General features: G+C 37.2%; 1 protein-coding gene across 3 annotated transcripts in view; it reads right to left on the reverse strand.

Annotated features, from left to right (window-relative positions):
• Positions 1-1771: 1771 nt before the first annotated feature.
• Positions 1772-22359, reverse strand: part of GPR180 (G protein-coupled receptor 180) — a 29900-nt gene continuing 9312 nt past the window's right edge. For 2 of the 3 annotated variants that reach the window (XM_053563903.1, XM_053563902.1), the window contains 7 exons: positions 21890-22090; positions 14190-14370; positions 13997-14046; positions 9908-10065; positions 6757-6948; positions 4147-4224; positions 1772-3289 (listed from right to left, as the gene is read on the reverse strand). In XM_053563903.1, the coding sequence (XP_053419878.1) occupies positions 3131-3289; positions 4147-4224; positions 6757-6948; positions 9908-10065; positions 13997-14046; positions 14190-14370; positions 21890-22090 (1019 nt within the window). In that variant the 3' untranslated portion in view covers positions 1772-3130. The remainder of the gene's footprint in view (positions 3290-4146; positions 4225-6756; positions 6949-9907; positions 10066-13996; positions 14047-14189; positions 14371-21889; positions 22091-22359) is intronic. The other variant, XM_053563904.1, reaches the window with a different exon arrangement.

The following is a 22359-nucleotide window of genomic DNA, read 5'->3' on the forward strand; positions in this document are numbered from 1 at the left end:
GCTCATTAAATCATGAGGGTAAAGTAGAAAAACGACAGTTAGGTGACCTTAGGGGAATAGTTTATCCTGTCTCATGCTCAGGTGGTTGGGAACTTGGTTACTGCAGCAGGGCTCAGTAATGATGACGGCAAAGTGCCTGATGCTTAGTAGTCACTCAGATATGACTACATGTCAATAAAAATAAGCAGCTACATGTTTTAAGGGAAGAAAAAGGCTTATGGAAGTACAAGAGCTCTGGATAGATAATTGATCTTCTTTTTTTTTTTCCAAGTCCCACATCTTTATTGATCAAATCATTGCAACAACTCCATGAGATAGGTATTACAATCATGCCCTTTTTGTTAATGAAGTTACTAAGGCACAGAGAGTTCAATGATAAGGTCCAGAACGACCCAGCTAAGAAGTTCCAGTGCCAGGATTCCAACATGGTCAGTGTAGTATAGCCCACCCCCATTCTGAACTCTACACAAACTCCCCTGGTGTTCTACATGCTGCACTTAAATGGAGCTGCCCAAGTTCTTCACTGAATTCTTAATTGGCATAGGAGCCTAGAACTCAAGAAGAAATGGGGAAACTGAGGACCCATTAAGAAGAGACTTCCCAAAGATGCAGCGAGTGGTTGAGCCAAGATTAGGACCCAGGCCCCTGCCTTCCAAGAGCTTCCTTCCTCCATCCCACTGGATAATCGATCTTCTTTAAGAAAAAAATGTAAAAATGTAAAAACAGATTAAAAAGCTTTATCTGATAGAGGAAGAAAAGTATGAAAGTTTTTATCTTTGATTTTGCAGTATATGCTCGCTATAATTGGCAATGATGAATCTCCATGTAAATATTTGGAAGGAGAAAAAGAAGGAATATAATACCATGACTTATGAACTATAAATTTTGTCTTCAATTACTAATCAAGAGCAGGTTTGTACATTGTTAATAAACAATCATTTTCCTTCATTTAACAATGGCTCTGGAGAACTAAATTATTAGCAATGCAATTTCAACCATAAATTGAAAAATAATTAAAGTAGAAATAACCTGTTAAAGTTTCATAAAAGCAAACATAGTAATAAACTACATATATGTCGATTACAATTACTATGTTCTTTGAATAAAATAATAGATTATTCCCTTTCTATTGTTGCAAGTTTGCAAACTTTATGAAAAGGCTTCACTTTTTTTTTTTTTTTTGTAGAGACAGAGTTTCACTGTACCGCCCTCGGTAGGGTGCCGTGGCGTGACACAGCTCACAGCAACCTCTAACTCTTGGGCTTATGCAATTCTCTTGCCTCAGCCTCCCAAGCAGCTGGGACTACAGGCGCCCACCACAACGCCCGGCTATTTTTGGTTGCAGTTTGGCCAGGGCTGGGCTTGAACCCGCCACCCTCGGCATATGGGGCCAGCGCCCTACTCACTGAGCCACAGGCGCTGCCCTCACTTTTTTTTTTTTAAAGCTTAATTAACTGCAGCTCAGTTTAACACAACAGGGGCTATTAAGGAGACATGATAAAAAAAAAAAGGTTATGACCACTCAGCAGATCCTGTAAAAACCTAAAACATACCTCATACTTTTCTAGTCTTAACCTGTAGCTCTCACTTATTAAATGATTTACAAAGAATTATTAGAGACATGATTTAATGAGCAGGCTCAGCTTTGTTACTGTGCCATTTTGCAAGTCACACACACACACATTTTGTCTTTAAAATAAAGCAGAATACTATTCATTTCCAATGATAAACTAGGTGTGAGAGAAAAAGACAAAACCATAGATATTTTTATGTTGTGCTAGTTATTTTAACTATTTAATTAAAAAGTTTAATTGTCAGATCAATGCATCATTTCTTCCTTAAGAACATAATAAGTAGATAGAAAATATTTTTAAAATAAGCCAGAGGTAAAAATGAAAGGCCTGAACAACTTGACAAACAACAACAGAATAAATTCCACTCAGTGGCTGTTAATGGAAGTTTTTATTTTCTACAGCAGCTCTGACCACCTTTTAGCAATTCTTCAATCAGGCACTTGAAGCTAGCAGTCTTTTAGCTAGCAGACTCAATACTGGGGCATGACATACATACAAAAATATGGCTTTATTACAAAGGATTCAAGATGGCAACTACTTAGAATCCAGTGCCAACACAGATTATAACAAATCCAGTGAGTATTTTGTTTTTCAATTATTCATAGAAAATTTAATCCTGATTAAGTATCCTTGGGCAGTAATTCATGGGTAGTTGATGACTGAAACCAACATTTATGTGAAATGCTTCTGTTAATTTAATCTGTGTATATGGCTTAATTATGATTGGGGATTCAATGTAAGAGAGATGAATAATATTGGGATTAAAATTTTAGTACCATATCACATAGTACCTTTTCCTTCTTTCTTTTCAAACACATAAACCTGCTTGCGTCTTCACCTAAGTGCTCAGATTTTAAAACTCTTTGTCCTTACAACACATCATGTATCTAAGTTTTATTTTTCATAAACTATTTGTCAAAAGCCCTTTGGTGATCAAGATAAAACCTGGGAGCCAAAAATGATAGGAAGAAATGGAGAATAACCCTACCCACAAATAAACAAAAGCATATTCATTTAACTGTGAATATATTTTATATTCATTTCCTGAAGTAATTTCAGTTTCAATTTTTTTAAACTCAAATGTGAAATGCATTTTTCTTAAAGCATTAAAAAGAAAAGCAGTTTTTAAAATCAGTGTGTTACACTGATTTCATAACTGGACTAGTTTAATATGTATAAGTAATCATTTAACTGATTACTTTTTATAAGCTATCACACCTGAGTTAGCTATTGATATATAAGATGAAGCATTATAAGTGGTGAATATTTTATCAAAATATCATATAACTCTTTTTCACATTTATTTCCATACAGAAATTGCTTCAATTACCTTACAATAACACTCTTTCTTGAAAGTTTATTGTTTAAGTATATTCAAAACATTTCATTTATTACCTTTTCTCAGTTCTGGCACTGCTTAAATGCAGTTATATAAATAACATGCTATGCTTTCACTGTTCAATTTTTCATACTCAATGTATGAAAAGAAGTCATTGTATTTGGATCCTTATTGCACTTTTACCCAATTCACTTTTCCTTTCAGTAAAAACCAAGTATCAGAAATGAGGGCGACTTTTGTGTCCAGATGATATGGTCAGTGGTAATGTTACCGAGGAAAGTGAAGAAACTTCCCAGTATAGACTGTGGGACAGAAAGAGTCTGTAGAGAATAATCATGGAAACAGCCTGGCAAAGGATAACACCTATTGTAATCACCTGAAAAGAAAAGAAAGAAAATGTTTTACTGCAGGCAGAAGCGCGGAAACTGTATTTATCACGAACGTATAAACGTACTCTATGTTTCTATAACATCTTTACCATGGGTACGTTTTATCAAGAAAATTTTCAGTAGAAAAATATGACTAATGCGCAGGCCTGTAATTGGTCAAGGATAAAACTCCTTTATGGTTTATGGATGCCAAAGTAAGAGACAAGAAGAAAAATTTATAAACCATTTTCTCCTATAGGCATGCACACTACAGCCAGGAGTTTTAGTTAGTTATGAGAAAAATCGGGTTCCTGGCTGATTTAGTGATGGGAAATAAAGCATTTCCTATCCGAATTTTACCCTTTTAAATCCCTCAGAGGCTCAATAATTTGTGTGTTCAAGCACATACTGCATTGCTTGGAAAGGGGCTCCTGGCAGAAGTCCCCTTTGAAATGATGGAGCTATTCAGGTAGGTGTCAGTACAATCAAACTTGTGGCACACTGTTAAAACAACTGGATTGATGTTTATAAATATCTTGATTTTTACCATTATGTAGCAAAAAATTTTAATCATTTTTTCTTAAGAGAGATTTTATAAATCCTCTAATTCAATTTATAAAACAGTATTCTAAAATAAGCTAACATTGGAACAACAAAAACTACTTCCATCATTTTGCATATAAACTAAATTTTTGAAAATTTTATATTTTAAACTTCTAATTTATATACTTATGGTTCAACATTTTGTATTAGAGTTTTAAAGGACTTATGAAATTTCTGAATAAATAGGCCTAGTTTAATATTTTCCCAATAAAGACTAAATTTCCATTTAAACAAACCTATGTTGAGCAGGTATGTTACTTACCTTATCTCTTTGGTAGTCACTAAAAATGACAGAAATGCATGCAAGGCCTGGATGGCACAAAAACCACAAGATACAGCCCTGAAACAAAGGAACATGTCAAATAAGTCCAGCTCTGTTTACTATCAAAATACACCAGACAGAAAATGTTACTTGCGTATTTAGATCCCAATTAACCTTAACTGGCCTGCAGTTAGTAAAGCTTGCAATAAAATGTGGAGATAAATTTTCTGTTGCTGTGCTATGAATATTTAGTTTCTATCCACGTAAGTATTTTTTTGGAGTATTTGTAATCTTGTATCTGTCAATCTGTTACATATATACATTATGATAATACTACAAATATTAAACACATAAAAGTAACAAATTGATAACTAAGTGACAAAGTATAAATGTGTAATCTCTATAAAAAATAAGAATATACATTTATATTTTCATGTTGATACACAAAAAAATTCTGTAATAATACACAAAAAAACATTAACAGTGGTTACCTATTTGAAAGGTAGGACAGAAGAGGGGGAAATGGGCAACTAAGAGAGGAAACTTTTTATGTTATACTTTTCAAATCTCTTTTTCTATTTTTCCTTGAACCATAGAAATGTATTCTTTTCCAAAATTAAATTTGAAATTAAAAAATAAGTTAATAAATACGAGCTGTTAAGATGCTTGGTACATTGCAGATAGAAAAGAAAAAACAAAATGTAGAGCAATATGTTTAGTATGTAACTATAAAGAAAAGGAGAGAAATCTATACAGGAATATACTACATTAAAATTCTCTGGAAGGATAAATTAGGAGTGATGATATGAGGAGCTAATAGCAGTGATGATATGAGGAGCTGCAGGTAAGTGAGTACATATAATAGAATTAAGAAATACTTTTTGCTGGGTGGCACCTGTGGCTCAGTGGATAGGGCACTGGCCCCATACACCGAGGGTGGTAGGTTCAAACCCCGCCCCGGCCAAACTGCAACACAAAATAGCTGGGCATAGTGGTCCAGCACCTGTAGTCCCAGCTACTCGGGAGGCTGAGGCAAGAGAATCGCATAAGCCCAAGAGCTGGAGGTTGCTGTGAGCTGTGACCCCACAGCACTCTACCAACCGTGGATATAGTGAGACTCTGTCTCAAAAAAAAAAAAAAAAAGAAATATTTTTTGCTACTCTAAAGTTTTGGATGTTTGACACCATTCAAAAAATTAAATTAAAACATATAAAATAATATTTTTAAGCTCGAGAAAATGTTTGGTACTGTTGAAACATAAAACAAAGAGGAAAATAGTACATACTACCTTAGCAAATAAGCATTCCTGTAGCTGTGAAAAATTCAAAGGCCAAATGACATTTTCTTGTCTGTCTGGTACTCAGAAGCCTGAAGCTGGTTCCTAGGGCTGTAGTAGCAGCTTTGCAATGCTCAAGGCTACAAATAAAGAAGGGATTTGGCCCTCCTTTCATAACTGCTTCAGGATGGTCAACAACTCTGCAGACTACTGTGGGCTGACTGAACAGCATGTCACAATGCTGATTTGAGCTCTAGGATGGAGGGATATGGATTCTCTTTATCTGACAGAAAAACAGAACCTTTTAGGGAAGTTTCTGTAATGTTACTGCTCCGCTTCCTCTCCTGATCTTTTCTTTTACTAAATAAGTATACTAAAAAATCAAACATGCCTAGCCGGGCGTTGTGGTGGGCGCCTGTAGTCCCAGCTGCTCGGGAGGCTGAGGCAAGAGAATCGCGTAAGCCCAAGAGTTAGAGGTTGCTGTGAGCTGTGTGACGCCATGGCACTCTACCCGAGGGCAGTACAGTGAGACTCTGTCTCTACAAAAAAAAAAAAAAAAATCAAACATGCCGGGCGGCGCCTGTGGCTCAGTCGGTAGGGCGCCGGCCCCATATACCGAGGGTGGCGGGTTCAAACCCGGCCCCGGCCAAACTGCAACCAAAAAATAGCCGGGCGTTGTGGAGGGCGCCTGTAGTCCCAGCTACTTGGGAGGGTGAGGCAAGAGAATCGCTTAAGCCCAGGAGTTGGAGGTTGCTGTGAGCTGTGTGAGGCCACGGCACTCTACTGAGGGCCATAAAGTGAGACTCTGTCTCTACAAAAAAAAAATCAAACATGCCTTTAGATCTCTGTAGTGTAAGGACATACAAAGACAAATTAATGTGAACAGATCTCATGTGGAAGGAGTGAAGGTGGCAGAAACATAGACTCAGCCTCCTGGCACTACCTTAATGCTGAAGGACAGCTCCTCAGTTTGTTATAAAACACCGCACAACTCTGAGAATAACAGTTCACAGTCAATTAATAAATTCTGAGAAATGCAAACCACGATCTATTTTAAAAATTTAAATTCTGATGCTACAGAAAAAAATGTAAAATCCCTATTGATAAGAAATGATGAATGAAGCAAAACAAACTTGCCAAACAGTACATGAAAAAATGGGGATAAAACCTACATCACATAAGTTGTGAAGGTTAAATGAGCCAAAACACATAAAGGACTTAACAGTAGTGCCTGGCACATAATAAAAGTTGAAAATGTTAGCACTCGGTTATTTATTCATTTCCCCAGAATGATGTTGCTAATCAGAAGACGCCACTTTCTTTCCAATCCATACTTTGGCAAAGGTGATGTAGAACTCCCTTTTGAGCGTACTCCTCTCCACTGTGATGATCTGATAGAGTCCGCAGCCTAATGACAATGCCAGGCAAATTCTTAAAACAATCAGAAGGATCCCTGCTAAGTTGTGGTGTGAATGGTAGCTATGATGACTGGTATCTTCAAACTGTTCCCAAAGTAGCAAAATACTCTGCAAAAAATAACATTACCTTTAGAGAGAGAGAAAAAAGCATACCTACCCTGTTAAAATACTTTTTAAACCTTTTAAATAAACATCCTCTTAAACATTACATAAACATTCTTAAGTGAATCTAATTTTTATCAGACTACAGAGGCTAATAAAGTACAGGCACAGTCTTTCCATTGCTCAATACCCTGAGGCTAGGCAAAGGTATTTTTATCAAGTAAGATCATATTCAAAGATTTAAAAGGTGCTATAGCTATCATGAGTCAAATAAGACATCTCTAAGGATGAAAATAAATGGAAAAGGTTAAGAAAACTAACAAACTTTCTTCTAAATCTATTTCCTTCTTTCTTCAATACCATCAAAAGAAATCAAGACGCTTTCAAATATTTCAGTGTCTTATGTAATCCAAAAATTAACAAGTCAGAATTGTTGATTTCAGGCTTCACTCTTGTTCATGGTAACCACCCTGAGTAAAAGAGAACATTTTAACATTCACTGTAAGCACTCAGGACACTGTTACTCATTCCTATCTGTTTGCTGATCGCTTCTCCCATATTCTTAACAGTAAAAACTTAGTTCCTAAGTATTCTGCTTATTGCTATTCTATAGAAATCAGTGTCCACGTTCCTTCTATCTTTACTAAACATCTATCATTGAAATTAATACAATGTTTCTACCATCTCACATGTCTGCGGCTCCCGGCATTCCCTCATTTGTCAACTCAGCCCTCAGAACTAAATCTAGAGCGGCATTCAAGGACTTTTGGAAGAGATCAAAACTCAATATTGAATTTAATTCTTAGGTTTCCTGACGTTTACCAGCAATTTCTTTTTTTCCTCATTCTCAAATTTTCTACCCTAATTTTACTCCTACCATTCTTGGTAGGTAAATTCCTTTGTCATCCTGACATATGAAATTTTTTTCTTGGGCTCAAGAATTGCTCTAAACTGAGTGTCCTTCCTCCATTCCACCAAATTATGCTCATCTGATTCCTTAACCTGTATTCTGTAACTTACAACACAGAAGCGTTGCACTGAGAAGTTTTTGCATTGAGATGACAATACTATTTTAACTATAGAACCACCTCATCCCATAATTCACAGTTTTACATATTCAAACTCCCATTTTCAAATACATATGCTAACATGTGATCTGTGTGAAATACATATCTATTTACGTATCTTTGGTTGCCTGTCTCATCTGCTTTGTCTGGATTGTTATTCAAGATCAGGGCTACAGCTAATATATTCTTCATAAACTCACTTAACCTCTAGTGTAGTGTCAATCTCCATTCTTAATTCGTATTTGTCTATGACAATGAATTAAAATTACATTGAAATGATAATCAAAATCGTGTTTTGCAAGAAGAGCTATTAATTGAAAATTGAGAATTTAACCCGATACTAACAATATTCTCCATTAATCCTGGATCAAAAACATTCAGCTGATGAAATCACAACCTTATTGTAATCACTTCCAAATCAATTCCTTCTCATCAGCCCCTTTCCTGGCACTATCATCTGCTTTCTAAATATCACCACTTGTGATAAGGTCTCTTTCTTAAATCAATCATGCAAATTCAATACTCCTACTTCACTCAGAACCTATAGAACTGAGTAAACACAAGGGATATAAGGATGATAAAGCACTGGTCCCTCCCTTCACTGATACATTTTCAATTTATTTCATCCATTAAACTTACATTAAAATATTCTTTATAGGGGTGGCGCCTGTGGCTCAGTGAGTAGGGCGCCGGCCCCATATGCTGAGGGTGGTGGGTTCAAACCCAGACCCGGCCAAACTGCAACAAAAAAATAGCTGGGCGTTGTGGCGGGCACAGCTGCTCGGGAGGCTGAGGCAAGAGAATCACGTAAGCCCAAGAGCTGGAGGTTGCTGTGAGCCATGTGATGCCACGGCACTCTACCCGAGGGCGGTACAGTAAGACTCTGTCTCTACAAAAAAAAAAATTCTTTATAGGCTTGGCGCGCGTAGCTCATTGGCCAGGGTGCCAGCCACATACACCAAGGCTGGCGGGTTCGAATCCAGCCTGGTCCCGCCAAACAACAATGACAACCACTACCAAAAAAATAGCCGGGCATTGTGGTGGGTGCCTGTGGTCCCAGCTACTTGGGAGGCAGAGGCAAGAGAATCGCTTAAGCCCACAAGTTTGAGGTTGCTGTGAGCTGTGATGCCACAGCACTCTACCCAGGGCCACAGCTTGAGACCGTCTCAAATAAATAAAAAATAAATAAATAAAATGTTATTTATAGAACCCAGCTGGGAACATATATATTTCATTTTCATTTATGCTGGTCACAAACTCAGAATAAATTTTTATATTTATACCTTTCTTTCTTAATTTTTAAAAATCGATTGCACCTAGACATGGATATCCTAGGATAATGTCAATACGCCCCCGACAGAGGAGGAAGGAGAAAAGACATAGAGGGCCTTCATAAGAGACCAGGTTTGTTTTTATACAGCAGATTTGTTCTTCAGAATAAGACCTTATTCTCTTTTAGTCTATATTTTGCCTTTTAATTAATCTCAGATAATTACTTGAGTTCTTTTCAGTCAGTATAAAGTGGTCAATCCTAAAGATTCCTGAGAGAAGTTAAATCTCAAATTCACTGAATCACTCTTTTAATGCTGAATACTTACCATGAGATAGAAAATATGAAAGAAAGCTATGAAGTAGGAAATTAAAATTTAATCTAACATTAAGCATGCTTTACTTAACTAAGCTGACAGAAGTTCAAATTCAGGTAAATTATAATGAAATCCTGCAATCCACATATACTAGCACCCAGAAGATTAAGAGATTATTTATCACTCCTTAAATTCATCCTTTAAAATGATACAAATTCCTGAAGGGTCGCAGGTTTCAGTTTTGAAATGAGGTGTGTTCAAGTTTGCATTTCTGAATAGTACAAAGCAGAAACACCAAGTGTCAACACTCACCTGAGTCACGACAATAAACACTGCGATGCCAGTGGATGCAGGGGTAGAATCCCACTGGAGAGGTCTGCTCTGAGGCTTCTTCATTCTGACTATTGTCCAACCCATGCATAGACTCAATAGTAGGTACAACATCTGAATTTGGGAAGCAATGTCAAAAACTAATGGGAGATGAAAACCAAAGTCAACCAAGTTTTCACCATACAAAGAGTAGTTTTTGCATTGAGATGACAATGCTGTTTTAACCACAAAAAAATCAGCCTATTCAAGTATAATAATTCTAAAGAATTAAAATTTTGCCATGCAATTTCTAAATATTTATAATAGCTAAAACAATGGCAATACTCCTATTTTAAAATACATACATATGTCCATACCATATCTCTAGTAAGTCTAAATTTAAATCTGTTTCTCATCTTTCTTAGCTTTTCTAACTGCATAATCCTGTTCTCTATAACTCATTATGTATTAAAAGAAACAAATTTTAAATGTAACTTCTACAATGTGGAGAATCCTAGTACCTTCATTATTGTTTCTGTTTTTGTGTTGTCTGAACTACAATGTGAAGAGCATTTTCCAAAACTATTGATAAGAAACAACACAATTATATGCATAGCCACCGTTACGTCCAATTATATTGGCTTTCGTTTAATTTTCTCTTAATATTTTTATTAAATCATAACTGTGTACATTAATGCATTTGTGTTTCATAGTCCCAACAGCAAATGAAAAGCTCCATGCGTTAGTGTGATGTGCCACCAGGTGGCCAGCAATGACACTGCATAAAATGCCTGCTACTCTTAAAAAAAAGGATGTAGCAAAACCACCTGTATGGAGGTCAGCATTTCAAGAAAACAACAAAAAAATCTATAAATGCTTCAAGTTCCATGCATACTTATAAACTAGTATTTATTGATTTAATAAAACATTATCGCTTTTTCATCAGAATGTATTTTGATATGAATTTTGGAATAAAATTGTGATCTCAATTTAATAAAACTCTTTAAATTCCTATCCATAATTTTGATGTTTACAATTTTTACTTATTTTATAAAGGGATATTCTTGTAGAAACAGATAAAATTGTCTATATTTGTATTTAACAGTTGGAAGCCAAATACCTATTAATGATAGATCTTTTCAGGTATATTTTGACATATTTCCCTGGCTCTGCCATCAAAATTAAAACTGGCTACTCTACATTTACGCTTTATATTGGTGACAGTGAATTTGCCACATTTAAATGATGTAAAATGTCATGAATTTTCAGATCAAGCATATTTTCTTTTCATCATAGATATTTAAATGACCATGATGCCAATTAATCTTATTAAACATTTTACAAACATAGTAGAACCTCTGTAAGCCGAGTGACTACCTAAGGGACTGTAACAAACTGGTCAATATATAGTGGTGGTCAACATAAGGAACTGGGCCTTCTGTACTGATACGTACATGTGGTGCATGGCTGGTCTATGAAAATTAGGTCAACTTAAGGAGGTCAATGTAGGGAGGTGGTCAGCTATGAAGGTCCTACTGTAGTATTTAGTTGCTTAAATTAGCCAAATTACTTTTCTAGATAAGTTGCTTAGTAGCAAAAATAAACACCAGAGGGAAAAGATTTTCTCGATCTTTTTTTATGTACTCAGTAATTCATAGATCAATAGTATCTCTAACTGGATAGGTAGAATGCTGCTCATTTGTTGTTGAAAAATAATTCTAGATAAAACATACTGATCATACAAAACCCCTATTTTATCTTAAATTTTAATCACTTAGCTAATCAAACTTTTTGCCAGAAATACCAAAAAATACCAACATCAAATTTTTTTTTTTTTTTTTTTTTTGTTGCAGTTTGGCCGGGGCTGGGTTTGAACCCGCCACCCTCGGCATATGGGGCCGGCGCCCTACTCACTGAGCTACAGGCGCCGCCCACCAACATCAATTTTTTTCCAGTTTTTTTTTTAAAGGGGGTTTTTTAAACGTCAGTGAAAATGCCATACAGTCTAACAGGGGTCCTCAAACTTTTTAAATAGGGGGCCAGTTCACTGCCCCTCAGACCGTTGGAGGACCGGACTATAGTTAAAAAAAAAAAACTATGAACAAATTCCTATGCACACTGCACATATCTTATTTTGAAGTAAAAAAACAAAATGGGAACAAATATAATCACACCGCTGCATGTAGCCCGCGGGTCGTAGTTTGAGGACCCCTGTTATTAAAACATAGCAGACACAAAAACTGAACAGTCCTTGATTTTAATAACAGTTCTGCCACTTCGATTTCCTTTTCTAAAATACATATGCTGAATTATTTCTAAGGTTCTGTCCAGATTTAAAATTCTATGATCTTATTTAATCTAAAAATCAGCTAAGAGAGCAGAGAGAGAGAAGCCAGTGCTCTGGATAACATTAAAAAAGGACAAGCTCCTTGGGCAGTGCCCGTAGCTCACTGGGTAGGGCGCCAGCACGTACACCGAGGCTGCCAGGTTCAAATCCAGCCTGGGCCTGCCAAACAACAATGACAACTACAACAAAAAAATAGCTGGGCATTGTGGCAGGCACCTGTACAAGCTGTATAGGCACCTGTATAGCTACTTGGGAGGCTGAGGCAAGAGAATTGCTTAAGCCCAACAGTTTGAGGTTGCTGTGAGCTGTGACGCCATGGCACTCTACCCAAGGCCACAACTTGAGACTGTCTCAAAAAAAAGAAAGGATAAGCTCCTCTTGTTCATGCCCAGGAGGTGAATCGTATACATCCTTTTCTTTCTTTCCTTTTTTTTTTTGAGACAGAGTCTTAAGCTGTAGCCCTGGGTAGAGTGCCTTGTCATCACAGCAACCTCAAACTCTTGGGTTTAAGTGATTCTCTTGCCTCAGACTCCCAAGTAGCTGGGACTACAGGCGCCCACTACAATGCCCAGCTATTTTTTGGTTGTAGTTGTCATTGTTGTGGCAGGCCCGGCTGGATTTGAACCTGCCAGCTCCGGTGTATGTGGCTGGCTCCCTAGCTGCTAAGCTACGAGCACCAAGCCAGTACACATCCTTTTCATAAGGAAAATAAAAAGGTTCTTAATAAAAAGAACCAGAATAAAAAGGTTCAGAATCTTAAAACAAGTGGCAAGGTTAGGATGAGGAGATCCTGAGATGATTAACAGAGATTACAAAAAAATACCTTATTAAATAAAGGCTGGTAAGACTAGAAAAGAAATACAAGAAAAAGTAAGTCCTAGAATGGTTTCATATTCAGAACTTGCTTTTTAGAGCAAGTCTTAGTTTTCCAGGATTAACAACAGCATATGACTTGATGTCCCTCTGAAGTTCTGTTTAAAATATCATGATTATGGGACCATTTAAATATTTTTTTCCTGTCATGCTTAAATGAAAAATTAGTTCATAAGAATTCCTCTTATAAATAAAAGAACACAGGTGTGAGGTCATCTCAATTTACAAGTGTACTTATAGGTGTTCTCTATGGCAGAAAATGGAAATACAAAAGTGAAAAAGACCCCAGCTTTGGGATCAGAAAGTCTGGGTGTCAGCTGAGGCTCTATCCAGGAGTGTCCAATCTGTGGTTGGGTACCCAGACCACATGCTGATTTTGTGAGGACTTTTTGGTTATCTGCTGTGTTGGGTATCATGAAAAGTATGCATGGACCTTTCTTTTGCTAATCAGTTTTTGTTAGTGTGGTGTATTTAAGTGTGTGGCCCAAGACAACTCTTACTCTTCCAACATGTGGCAGAGAAAAAAAAAAAAAAGAAAAAAAAAGGCTTGGGCACCCCTGCTCTATCACTTAATGGCTGGCTGACATTTGGAAATGTGCTTCATGTCCCCAAGCCCAGATTCTTTATCTGCAAAAGAGTAATACATATACCTACTTTTTATTGAGAATAAAATGAGAGAATGTATATAAATATACCCTAAAAACAATGAAGAATTGCACACATTACCTATTATGAAGAAACTAAATAGGACATATGGGAACTAAATCTGTAACCCTGTTTTCAGTTGAGCTGAGTCAATTTTTCAAAAGAAAAATTAGCAAGAAGCAGACAGAAAGTTTATGTTTAAAAAAGAAAATGAGAAAGATACTCACATTCTGCCAAACTTCCCATAAATGGTATCCCTATTCCGTCTTTAGAGTAACTAAGGAATTGAAGAGGAGAGTTATTAGTGCAGATTACAAACGTGAACAAAAGTGTTCATAATCAAAGCAAGCATAATTTTGGTGGACTAATTAGGATTAATTAGATGTAATGATGAACACAGTTTTAGTGTTGTTGAGTTACCTGGAGAAATGAATGTAATTAGCTAAAGCTGAACCAGCTTGTAACAGCAATGCAGTTGTCAGAACCTTTAAAATCATGTGCATGGGTCCTCCTTTCTTAATAGCCTGCCACAATGATTGAGCATAAATGCAAGCAATCACAAAGTACACTAGGACTAAGAGGAAAAAGAACTCATGTAACCCTGTGAAGAGAAGAAAGGGAGTTTGCTTCAGTAAAACAAAGCCAGTTATAGCGCTGGGTTGCTTTCAAATCTTCCTGTCAATATAATGCTAGAACTTGTTTTTTAATTGGAGACACAATATTTACTTTCCTAAAGGGGGAGGGGAAGGGAGATTGTTAAAGCTTAAACAATTTTCTACATTGGGACAAAATTCTAAACTATAAGAAGGCAGATTAAACAAACTAATTAAAAGTCAGTCTATAACAAAGCATAGTAGTCAGGGAAACCCAAAAACTTACCATAACGTCACAGTTTTGTTTGAAAACAGTAAATGAAAAAAATGATTTTAGCATTCAGTTAGATACACTTTTTACCAACAAAGTGGATTTCTTTTGTAAGATGTCTAGAAATATATTTGTTTAGTCAATAATAAATATATTTTGATAATGCTTCTCAAAGTATACTCTCAAGCCCACCAGCCTTACTGGAGAACTTGTTATAAATGCACATTCTAGGCCCACCCACTTTCTGATCTATTAAATCAGGAACTCTATGAGTGGAGCCCAGCAAGCTGCGTTTTAGTAAGTTCTAACAGTGATGCTGATATAATTAACATGAGGAACACAGCTCTGGACTGTCCCATTACCTTGATTTCCATTTGAACAAAGCTTCAAAATAGCTGTCATGTTCTGAGCCCCCATCTGAGGTACACTTTCTGAGATTCATTTTTTTTTTTTTTTTTTGAGACAGAGCCTCAAGCTGTCACCCTGGGTAAAGTGCTGTGGCATCACAGCTCACAGCAACCTCCAACTCCAGGGCTCAAGCGAGTCTCCTGCCTCTGCCTCCCAAGTAGCTGGGACTACAGGCGCCCACCACAACACCCGGCTATTTTTTGGTTGCAGCCGTCATTGTTGTTTGGCGGGCCCGGGTTGGATTCGAACCTGCCAGCTCAGGTGTATGTGGCTGGTGCCTTAGCCACTTGAGCCACAGGCACCGAGCCCTGAGATTCTTGTTAAAAGGGAAATCCTAGTACTCAAAGGTAAGTCAGGCTAATCATATTCTCTTTTGGAATTCACACTACAAATATGGAAAGTAAGTAGGCCATAGAAATTGAAGTTAAAAGATGTCACGTTAGAATAGGTTCTGAGGAATTAAACTAAGTCATGATAAAATTGAAGCTTTGAGTGAGCAAAGGAAGCTGGCTGGCAAAGAACCAAGTAAGAATGTGCAGATTTTATATTAAAGATGGTACCAGTCATTATAGCAGCTCTACTTGTAGCTTTTCAATACAGTCTTCAGGTAACTCATGATAAACACCACTTTTTTCCCATTAAATTGGAATCTTCTGAATCTACATTTTATAGAATCAGAAATTTTTATAGTAAGGCAGTCAGCTCACTTTGACTTTAATGGCTCGCACTTACCTTGGTCACATCTTGGATAGTCCCTAACATTAAGGCTTTTACATTCTGTGCAACACTGGAGTTTCATGACGGTGGTGTGAATAAAGCTGCCTCCACTAAGTCTGTGAATGAGCAGCCAAATCACAATTACTTCCACTCTAGGGATGTGAACGCTGAACCTGCTGCAGTTTCCCACTTGGATAAACTCCAACTAACAGTCAGAGATGGAATATTTCTATTATGTGGAAAATAATTTTGGAAAAGCCATCCCGAAGACACAAATCATAGGAAGAACAGTCAATAAACAGCTCAATCATGTTTTGGGCATGCTTAAGAGAAAAAAAAAGTGGCAAAAAGTATTTCAGCCACTGGGTGTCTCTCCTGCTCTACCAATATGTATAAATAGTGCAGGTGAAAAATCATGTTTACACTTTAGGAAGGGAAGATCAAATAATGAAAGGAACAGGCTTTCTGTTTAAACTTACATAGAAAAGTATGTCAGCTTTAGAAATGAGGGCATCATAATCTTGGAGCTATTATAATACTGGTATAAGACAGAAAATACAAATGCTAAATATATTAACAACAGTGGATTACCTTGTTCTCTGCCCAACAGCTGCCAGAGGTCCCAGCTCTCCTTGGCCTCCCGGTCCCCCAGCCCCAAAATAATGTATCAACCACATTGAGGCCTCCTAGGTGCAGATAGCCTCAATGCCCAGCCAGGCTAGCCAAGGGCCCCCCTAAGACCCCACCTTGGGCTCCACCTTAGGCTAGTGACCAGCCTGACCTCTAGTCCTGGAGGCATAAAAGCCCCTGAGCTGTGACACTGATTGAGTTAGCACTGATTCTGGCCATGGTTAATCCAATTTGGGTTCCCTGAGGCTGGTCTGCAGCAGGGATCTGGATCCCCGGGGCTCCCCAGCCCCCTTTTCCCAGAGGTGGAAGGCCCTTCTTTCCAGGCCACAGGCTTTGAGTTTAGTCCCCTGGCCTGACTTTTGTCACCGGCCACAACCCCTAGAGTACATATGGTTTGACAAGATCTACTTATAAATTATAAGTTCTCAGTTCACTTACCCCCACCTCAAGAGGAGAAGCCCTAGAGGGTGGCACAGTTTTTAGTACCCCTCCCTGCCCCCAGCCCCATATGATTTCTGCTTTCCTTTTTAAGACATTCTAGGTTTCTAGGTGAGGGAGAGTCACCAATAAGCCCCCATGCCCCAGGCTCTTCAGACCCAAGGATTAGGCTAAGTAGCCCGAGTGTCTTAGCACTGCCACCTCTTAGGGCCACCGGCAAATCTTTCCAAGTTAGATTTGCATTTGCACACTCAGCTTTGCACATTTGGAATAAAACATGGTTGTGGGTCAATACAATTCCTGATGCATTTTGTTTTCAATCTTACTTGTTATCTTTTCTTCTTAAGGAATTAATCATGGCATTCTATTTAAAGTTTTATTTATTTACAGTACTTTATAGAATATCCATTACAGGATAAAGTTTTAGACTCCATTAAGTTACAAATCCACCAAGAAAAGAAAATTCTCAGACTATTTACTGAAGAATCAGAATAATGTAAGAGGAAGGAACTTTTGAAAATAAGACATACAGCTCAGGGCCTGTAGCACAGAGGTTACGGTGCCAGCCACATTCACCGAGGCTGGCGGGTCAAACCCAGCCCGGGCCAGCTAAGCAACAATGACAACTGCAACAAAAAATACGGGAGCCTGTAGTCCCAGCTACTTGGGAGGCTGAGGCAAGAAAATCGCTTAAGCCCAAGAATTTGAGGTTGCTATGAGCTGTGACACCACTGCACTCTACCGAGGGTGACATAGTGAAACCCTGTCTCAAAAAAAAAAAAAAAAAAGTTTTAGGATTACTCAAGGTTAAATGTATCTTCCCAAAAAGCTAGCATTTTAACCAATAAAAATTTATTTCATTAAAAAATTTCATTTCATTGAGGTAATATATTAAATGAATTGAACTAAGACATCTGTCCCAACTTTGTTCATTGAATTTTTAATAAATGGTTTTTATCTTGAACCTAACTTTAAAGATAAAGTGCTAGTTCTGCATTGTATTCGTTCAAATAAATCATTTCTAAAAGTCTCCCCGGTTTTTTCTTCACTACCAATTTTACATCTGTTCTGCCACCAGCCTTCACAAGAAGAAAGTAATCTGTGTTCACTTTGATATTAAAATCTAATTTTTAAAATACATGGAAGCTAAGTGTTAAGTCTTTTTTTTTTTTTTGAGACAGTGCCTCAAGCTGTCACCCTGGGTAGAGTGCCGTGGCATCATAGCTCACAGCAACCTCCAACTCCTGGGCTTAAGCTATTCTCTTGCCTCAGCTTCCCAAGTAGCTGGGACTATAGGTGCCCGCCACAATACCTGGCTATTTTTTGGTTGCAGCCCTCATTGTTGTTTGGCAGGCCCAGGCTGGATTCGAATCCACCAGCTCAGGTGTATGTGGCTGGCGCCTTAGTTGCTTGAGCCACAGGCGCCAAGCCAGTGTTAAGTCTTATATAAAATTTAATGTATACTAGAAAAGAAAAATACTCTAAATAAACATGCAACAGGTGGTAAACACTATAAGGAAATTTGCAGATTTTAAGGCAAGTCTAAAAGAAGAAGTATTGGCAAAATTAAGTAGAAGGAACACTTACAACGATAAGCTCCATAAATGCTGCCCGGGCAAAATGACTGGAGACAGGAGAGGAGAGGGCAAGAGGAAATAGTTTTGGGTCACGGGAGCAGCACGTGGAATAGACACCTGCCTATCCATGATCACTGTTTCAGAGTCCCAATGATCTCCCTTCCTCACGTGTCTCAACATATATCCTGAGTAGTCTAATTCAATGGCAAGTTCCAATCCCCTTGCCATTTAAGAGGTAAACCTAACCGTTTTGATACATTTCTTCTGTCATATCTTCTTTCTTTCACCCTAACCTTATGTTTCTCTTAAGATGTTTTGTAGCAAGGGTAGGTGACCCAGTTCTGGAAAATGAACTGAAACACGGAGCTTTTAGAAAAGATTCCCTTTCTCTAATGAAGAGATACTGAGCTCTGCCGCTATTGAGATGTGATGCTTAGAACTGCCACTGCTGACTTGGAACTTGAAGGAGCCAGCCTAAGGACAAAGGACAGTCAGAGGCGGGCAGGGTAGAGAAACCACTCTGGAGAAGTCTGGAAATTTCTTGTGTAAAATAATTCATTTCGTTATCATCCATACTGTTTGCATTAAAGTTTCTGTTACTTTAAGCCAAAAACATTCCAAAATGTTACAAGGGCTAAATGGAAGACCCAATTGATGGTCTTTTGGAACAGAGTTGGGAAAGGGAGGAAAGAATGAACTTATCTCCTAGAATCTTAGAAATAGCAAGAGAGCAAATGTGGCAGAGCCTGCAATATTATTCCAGTGAGTATCAGTCTACCTGTCTTCGGGTAACAAAGTTCTCAGGATTCTTGGTGCTTCTTTTGGTCTCTAACAAGAGTACAAATATAGTTAACAAGGTTGCTTTATTTTATTTTATTCTACCATAAAGCACTAGATTCCTATTTGGTGCTTTGTCAAATGGCTTAGTTTGTTTTTTTAATCTAGACCAACTCTGTGAAATAGAGAATTAACTAAGATCTGGTAGATTTGGTTCGAAAGAAAACAAATTATAAAAATTAACCAGAATAACATGAAATATTAATTGCAGCTATTTGCAGGTTAGTCTAATGCAAACCTCTCAGATACATGGTAACAGTTAATTCTCAGTAAAAAGCATAGCAAATCAATTTTCCTTATTTGGAGCAAAAAATTAGACAAATTTGTAGAAGTTTCTAAAATGAACTTATTGAAGATTATTTCCTGGAAACAAATTCCATGCCTTAGGCTACAGAGAAGGAAGAACCCCTCTTAAGGTTCTATTTTCAAACCAACACATTATTGAAACAATGTGAAATATGGAATTTTAGATCAGTGGTTCCACACATTATAATCAACTTTAGAACCCTGATTACCAACACCTGGGTTTCACTCCAGACCAAAACTGAGTCTCTGGATGTGAACATTTGGATTTTTTGAACCTCTCTAGATGTACACATAATGATAGGAGGGGAACCACTGATTTATACTTTATTATGAAATTACTCACAAAGGCATTTAGACCTTTTAATCAATAAAATGATGTGATCTTTAGGAAATAAGGCAGTCACATAACAATGATTGATACTTCAGGGTACTTCTGGAACTTTTTAGGAATTCAATCCCCACAGGTTAGCCTTGCACAGAATCTTATGCTTAATGAAACTACATACAATTATTTGTTCAAATATTGTCAGTGACATGACCAGTGTGACTTTCTTCATTTTTGTATTAAAAAGACAGCTTTTAGACAGAAGAGTAAGCATCAAATCAAAACCAGTCACACAATCCAGAAAATGTAGGTCAGTAGGAGTTAGGAGTTAGGAATCATAATGGTTCATATGAATCCTAAAACAGGCTAGCCACAACTCAGGATGTTGAGGAAAATGCTAGAAGATGTGGGCAAGGTTCAGGACAAGCACTCAGAGACCCAAGTAACACATGGGGAATGAATGTGATCATTTTGGCCTTGGGTCAAAATTCACATGCCAAACTGTGGATGAGGAAGGAGATAGGAAATGGGAGCCTGGATAAAGAGGGAAGAAAAAGCTGATCATGTCCAGAAGAGTTTTATGAATCCACACAATGAAACAACCTTCTGAGCCAAAGGACTATGGTCTGGAAGCCAGGAAGGGAAAGGGTGAGTAGATCTAGATTCCACTAGAGGTAGCTGGGTTTGTGCACGCAGCACCTGCAGCAGAGATCTACCTCTTTCTGAGCCCTGACCAATGCTAAAATTAGGTGTTATAGGAAATAATGAAGTCTTACAGCTTTAAAGGACCTTAAAAACAATCTAGTCCAAGCATCCGTCAATCAGATCTGGGCTCCATCAATTCCTTTTCAAAATACAGAAAAATGTCAACATCCTTTATAAAGATTAAGGAAATGGCAGGAAGTTCCAATAATGATCTACACTGGTCCATGATATCATTTGTGAAATTTAACCTTTACATTCATCTGCACTGAAAAGCAACTTGAATAGCTTACACTATTTCACTTCCTTCCTGGAAAGAACTTTTAAAATTACAATTTTAAAAATGTTTAGTACCCCTTCTATTACAATGTATACAGTTCTCCAAACCAAAGAATATTTATATTATTTGTGACCTACTGTCTATAACACATTCTCCTTGAGTTGCTTTTCTAGCTGTGACAAGTTTACACTTTGAACTAAACAATGGGTTTAGCGCCTAATGTGGTTTCACTCCTGCCCCACCTCTACCCACTCCCCTTCATGGCCAACGAGATGTAAGGGAATTGAATTTTTCTCTAAGCAGGTTTACTTTTTCAAATGAATCTCATTAAAAGGTAAATCCTTAACTCTTTTTTTTGACAGATGGCCTACAAATCCTTACTCTGACATGTTAATTAAGAAATTTGTTATACTTTATAGCATGTTTATCATGATCATAAGAAGTCATTCATTTCTGTTGGTGTTTGAACATCTCACTTCACTAGGGTAGGAGATAGTTACCTAAAATGTTAATGAAATATTTAGGGAAGTAAATCTGATTCCAGAAAGCATTATAAACTCTCATCATTCCTAAATGCTTGTAACCCATCAACGAAGGAAATCCCTAAATCTATTCAAATAACCCAGTTTCCAATCCTACTTAATTTTTGAGTTAATTTATGTTGCTCAATTTATTACTACTTTTCCGTTTATAAAAATAATGCTAACTGATCATAAAAACAACAAACTTAGAATGTATAGAGGAAATTTAAAACTATACAACTCTATCACTCACCCGGAATGTGTAAACAACTTCCATATTATGTTTTGCACTTGTTTTATTGTGCATTCTTTACATACACTTGAAATCATGTAATGTAAAATTTAGGGGTCTGCGTTTTTTAACTTAATATTATAGCTATCTTTAAGAAGATCCACTTAACTATTTTCCTACTTTTGGACACATAGGTTCTTTTTTAATATTTTAAAAATACATGAAGGTATCGGTGCATAAATCTTTTCCTGCATTTAGTGTATATTTAAATACACATTCTTACCAGATTCTCCAGCACTAAAATGATCACATGGGTTCCCTTCAGCATCTGGGTTTAGTAACACCATTTCAAATGGGATATCTTCCACTTGAGATTTTTCCTTGTCATCTTCGCATGTATACTTGTCTGCATAAAACACATGCCACGTTTGTGGAGAAGGAATCTGGGACACTGTCAGATTATGTTCAGTCTGGTTCATGGTCACTTTAAAGAGAAAGAAAATAGCATCTTTCATAGAAAAACTCTCAAATGTGTTCATTGTTTTAGTCACGTAACCAATTTCATGTTAGAATACCCTTTGTTTAATTCTTATTGCCTCAGAAATCCAAACTCTCTTGTAGTATTGGAATAAAGGCTGTAAATAATAAAGTAGATAAAAATGATATTTTTAGTAGCACTAGAAATCACTGAAAGTACTAGTATGAAACACCACAAATGAGTAGATGGTTTCACTGAAACGTTGAATTTTAATT

The sequence above is a fragment of the Nycticebus coucang genome, chromosome 15, assembly GCF_027406575.1.
Source record: "Nycticebus coucang isolate mNycCou1 chromosome 15, mNycCou1.pri, whole genome shotgun sequence".
NCBI lineage: Eukaryota > Metazoa > Chordata > Mammalia > Primates > Lorisidae > Nycticebus > Nycticebus coucang.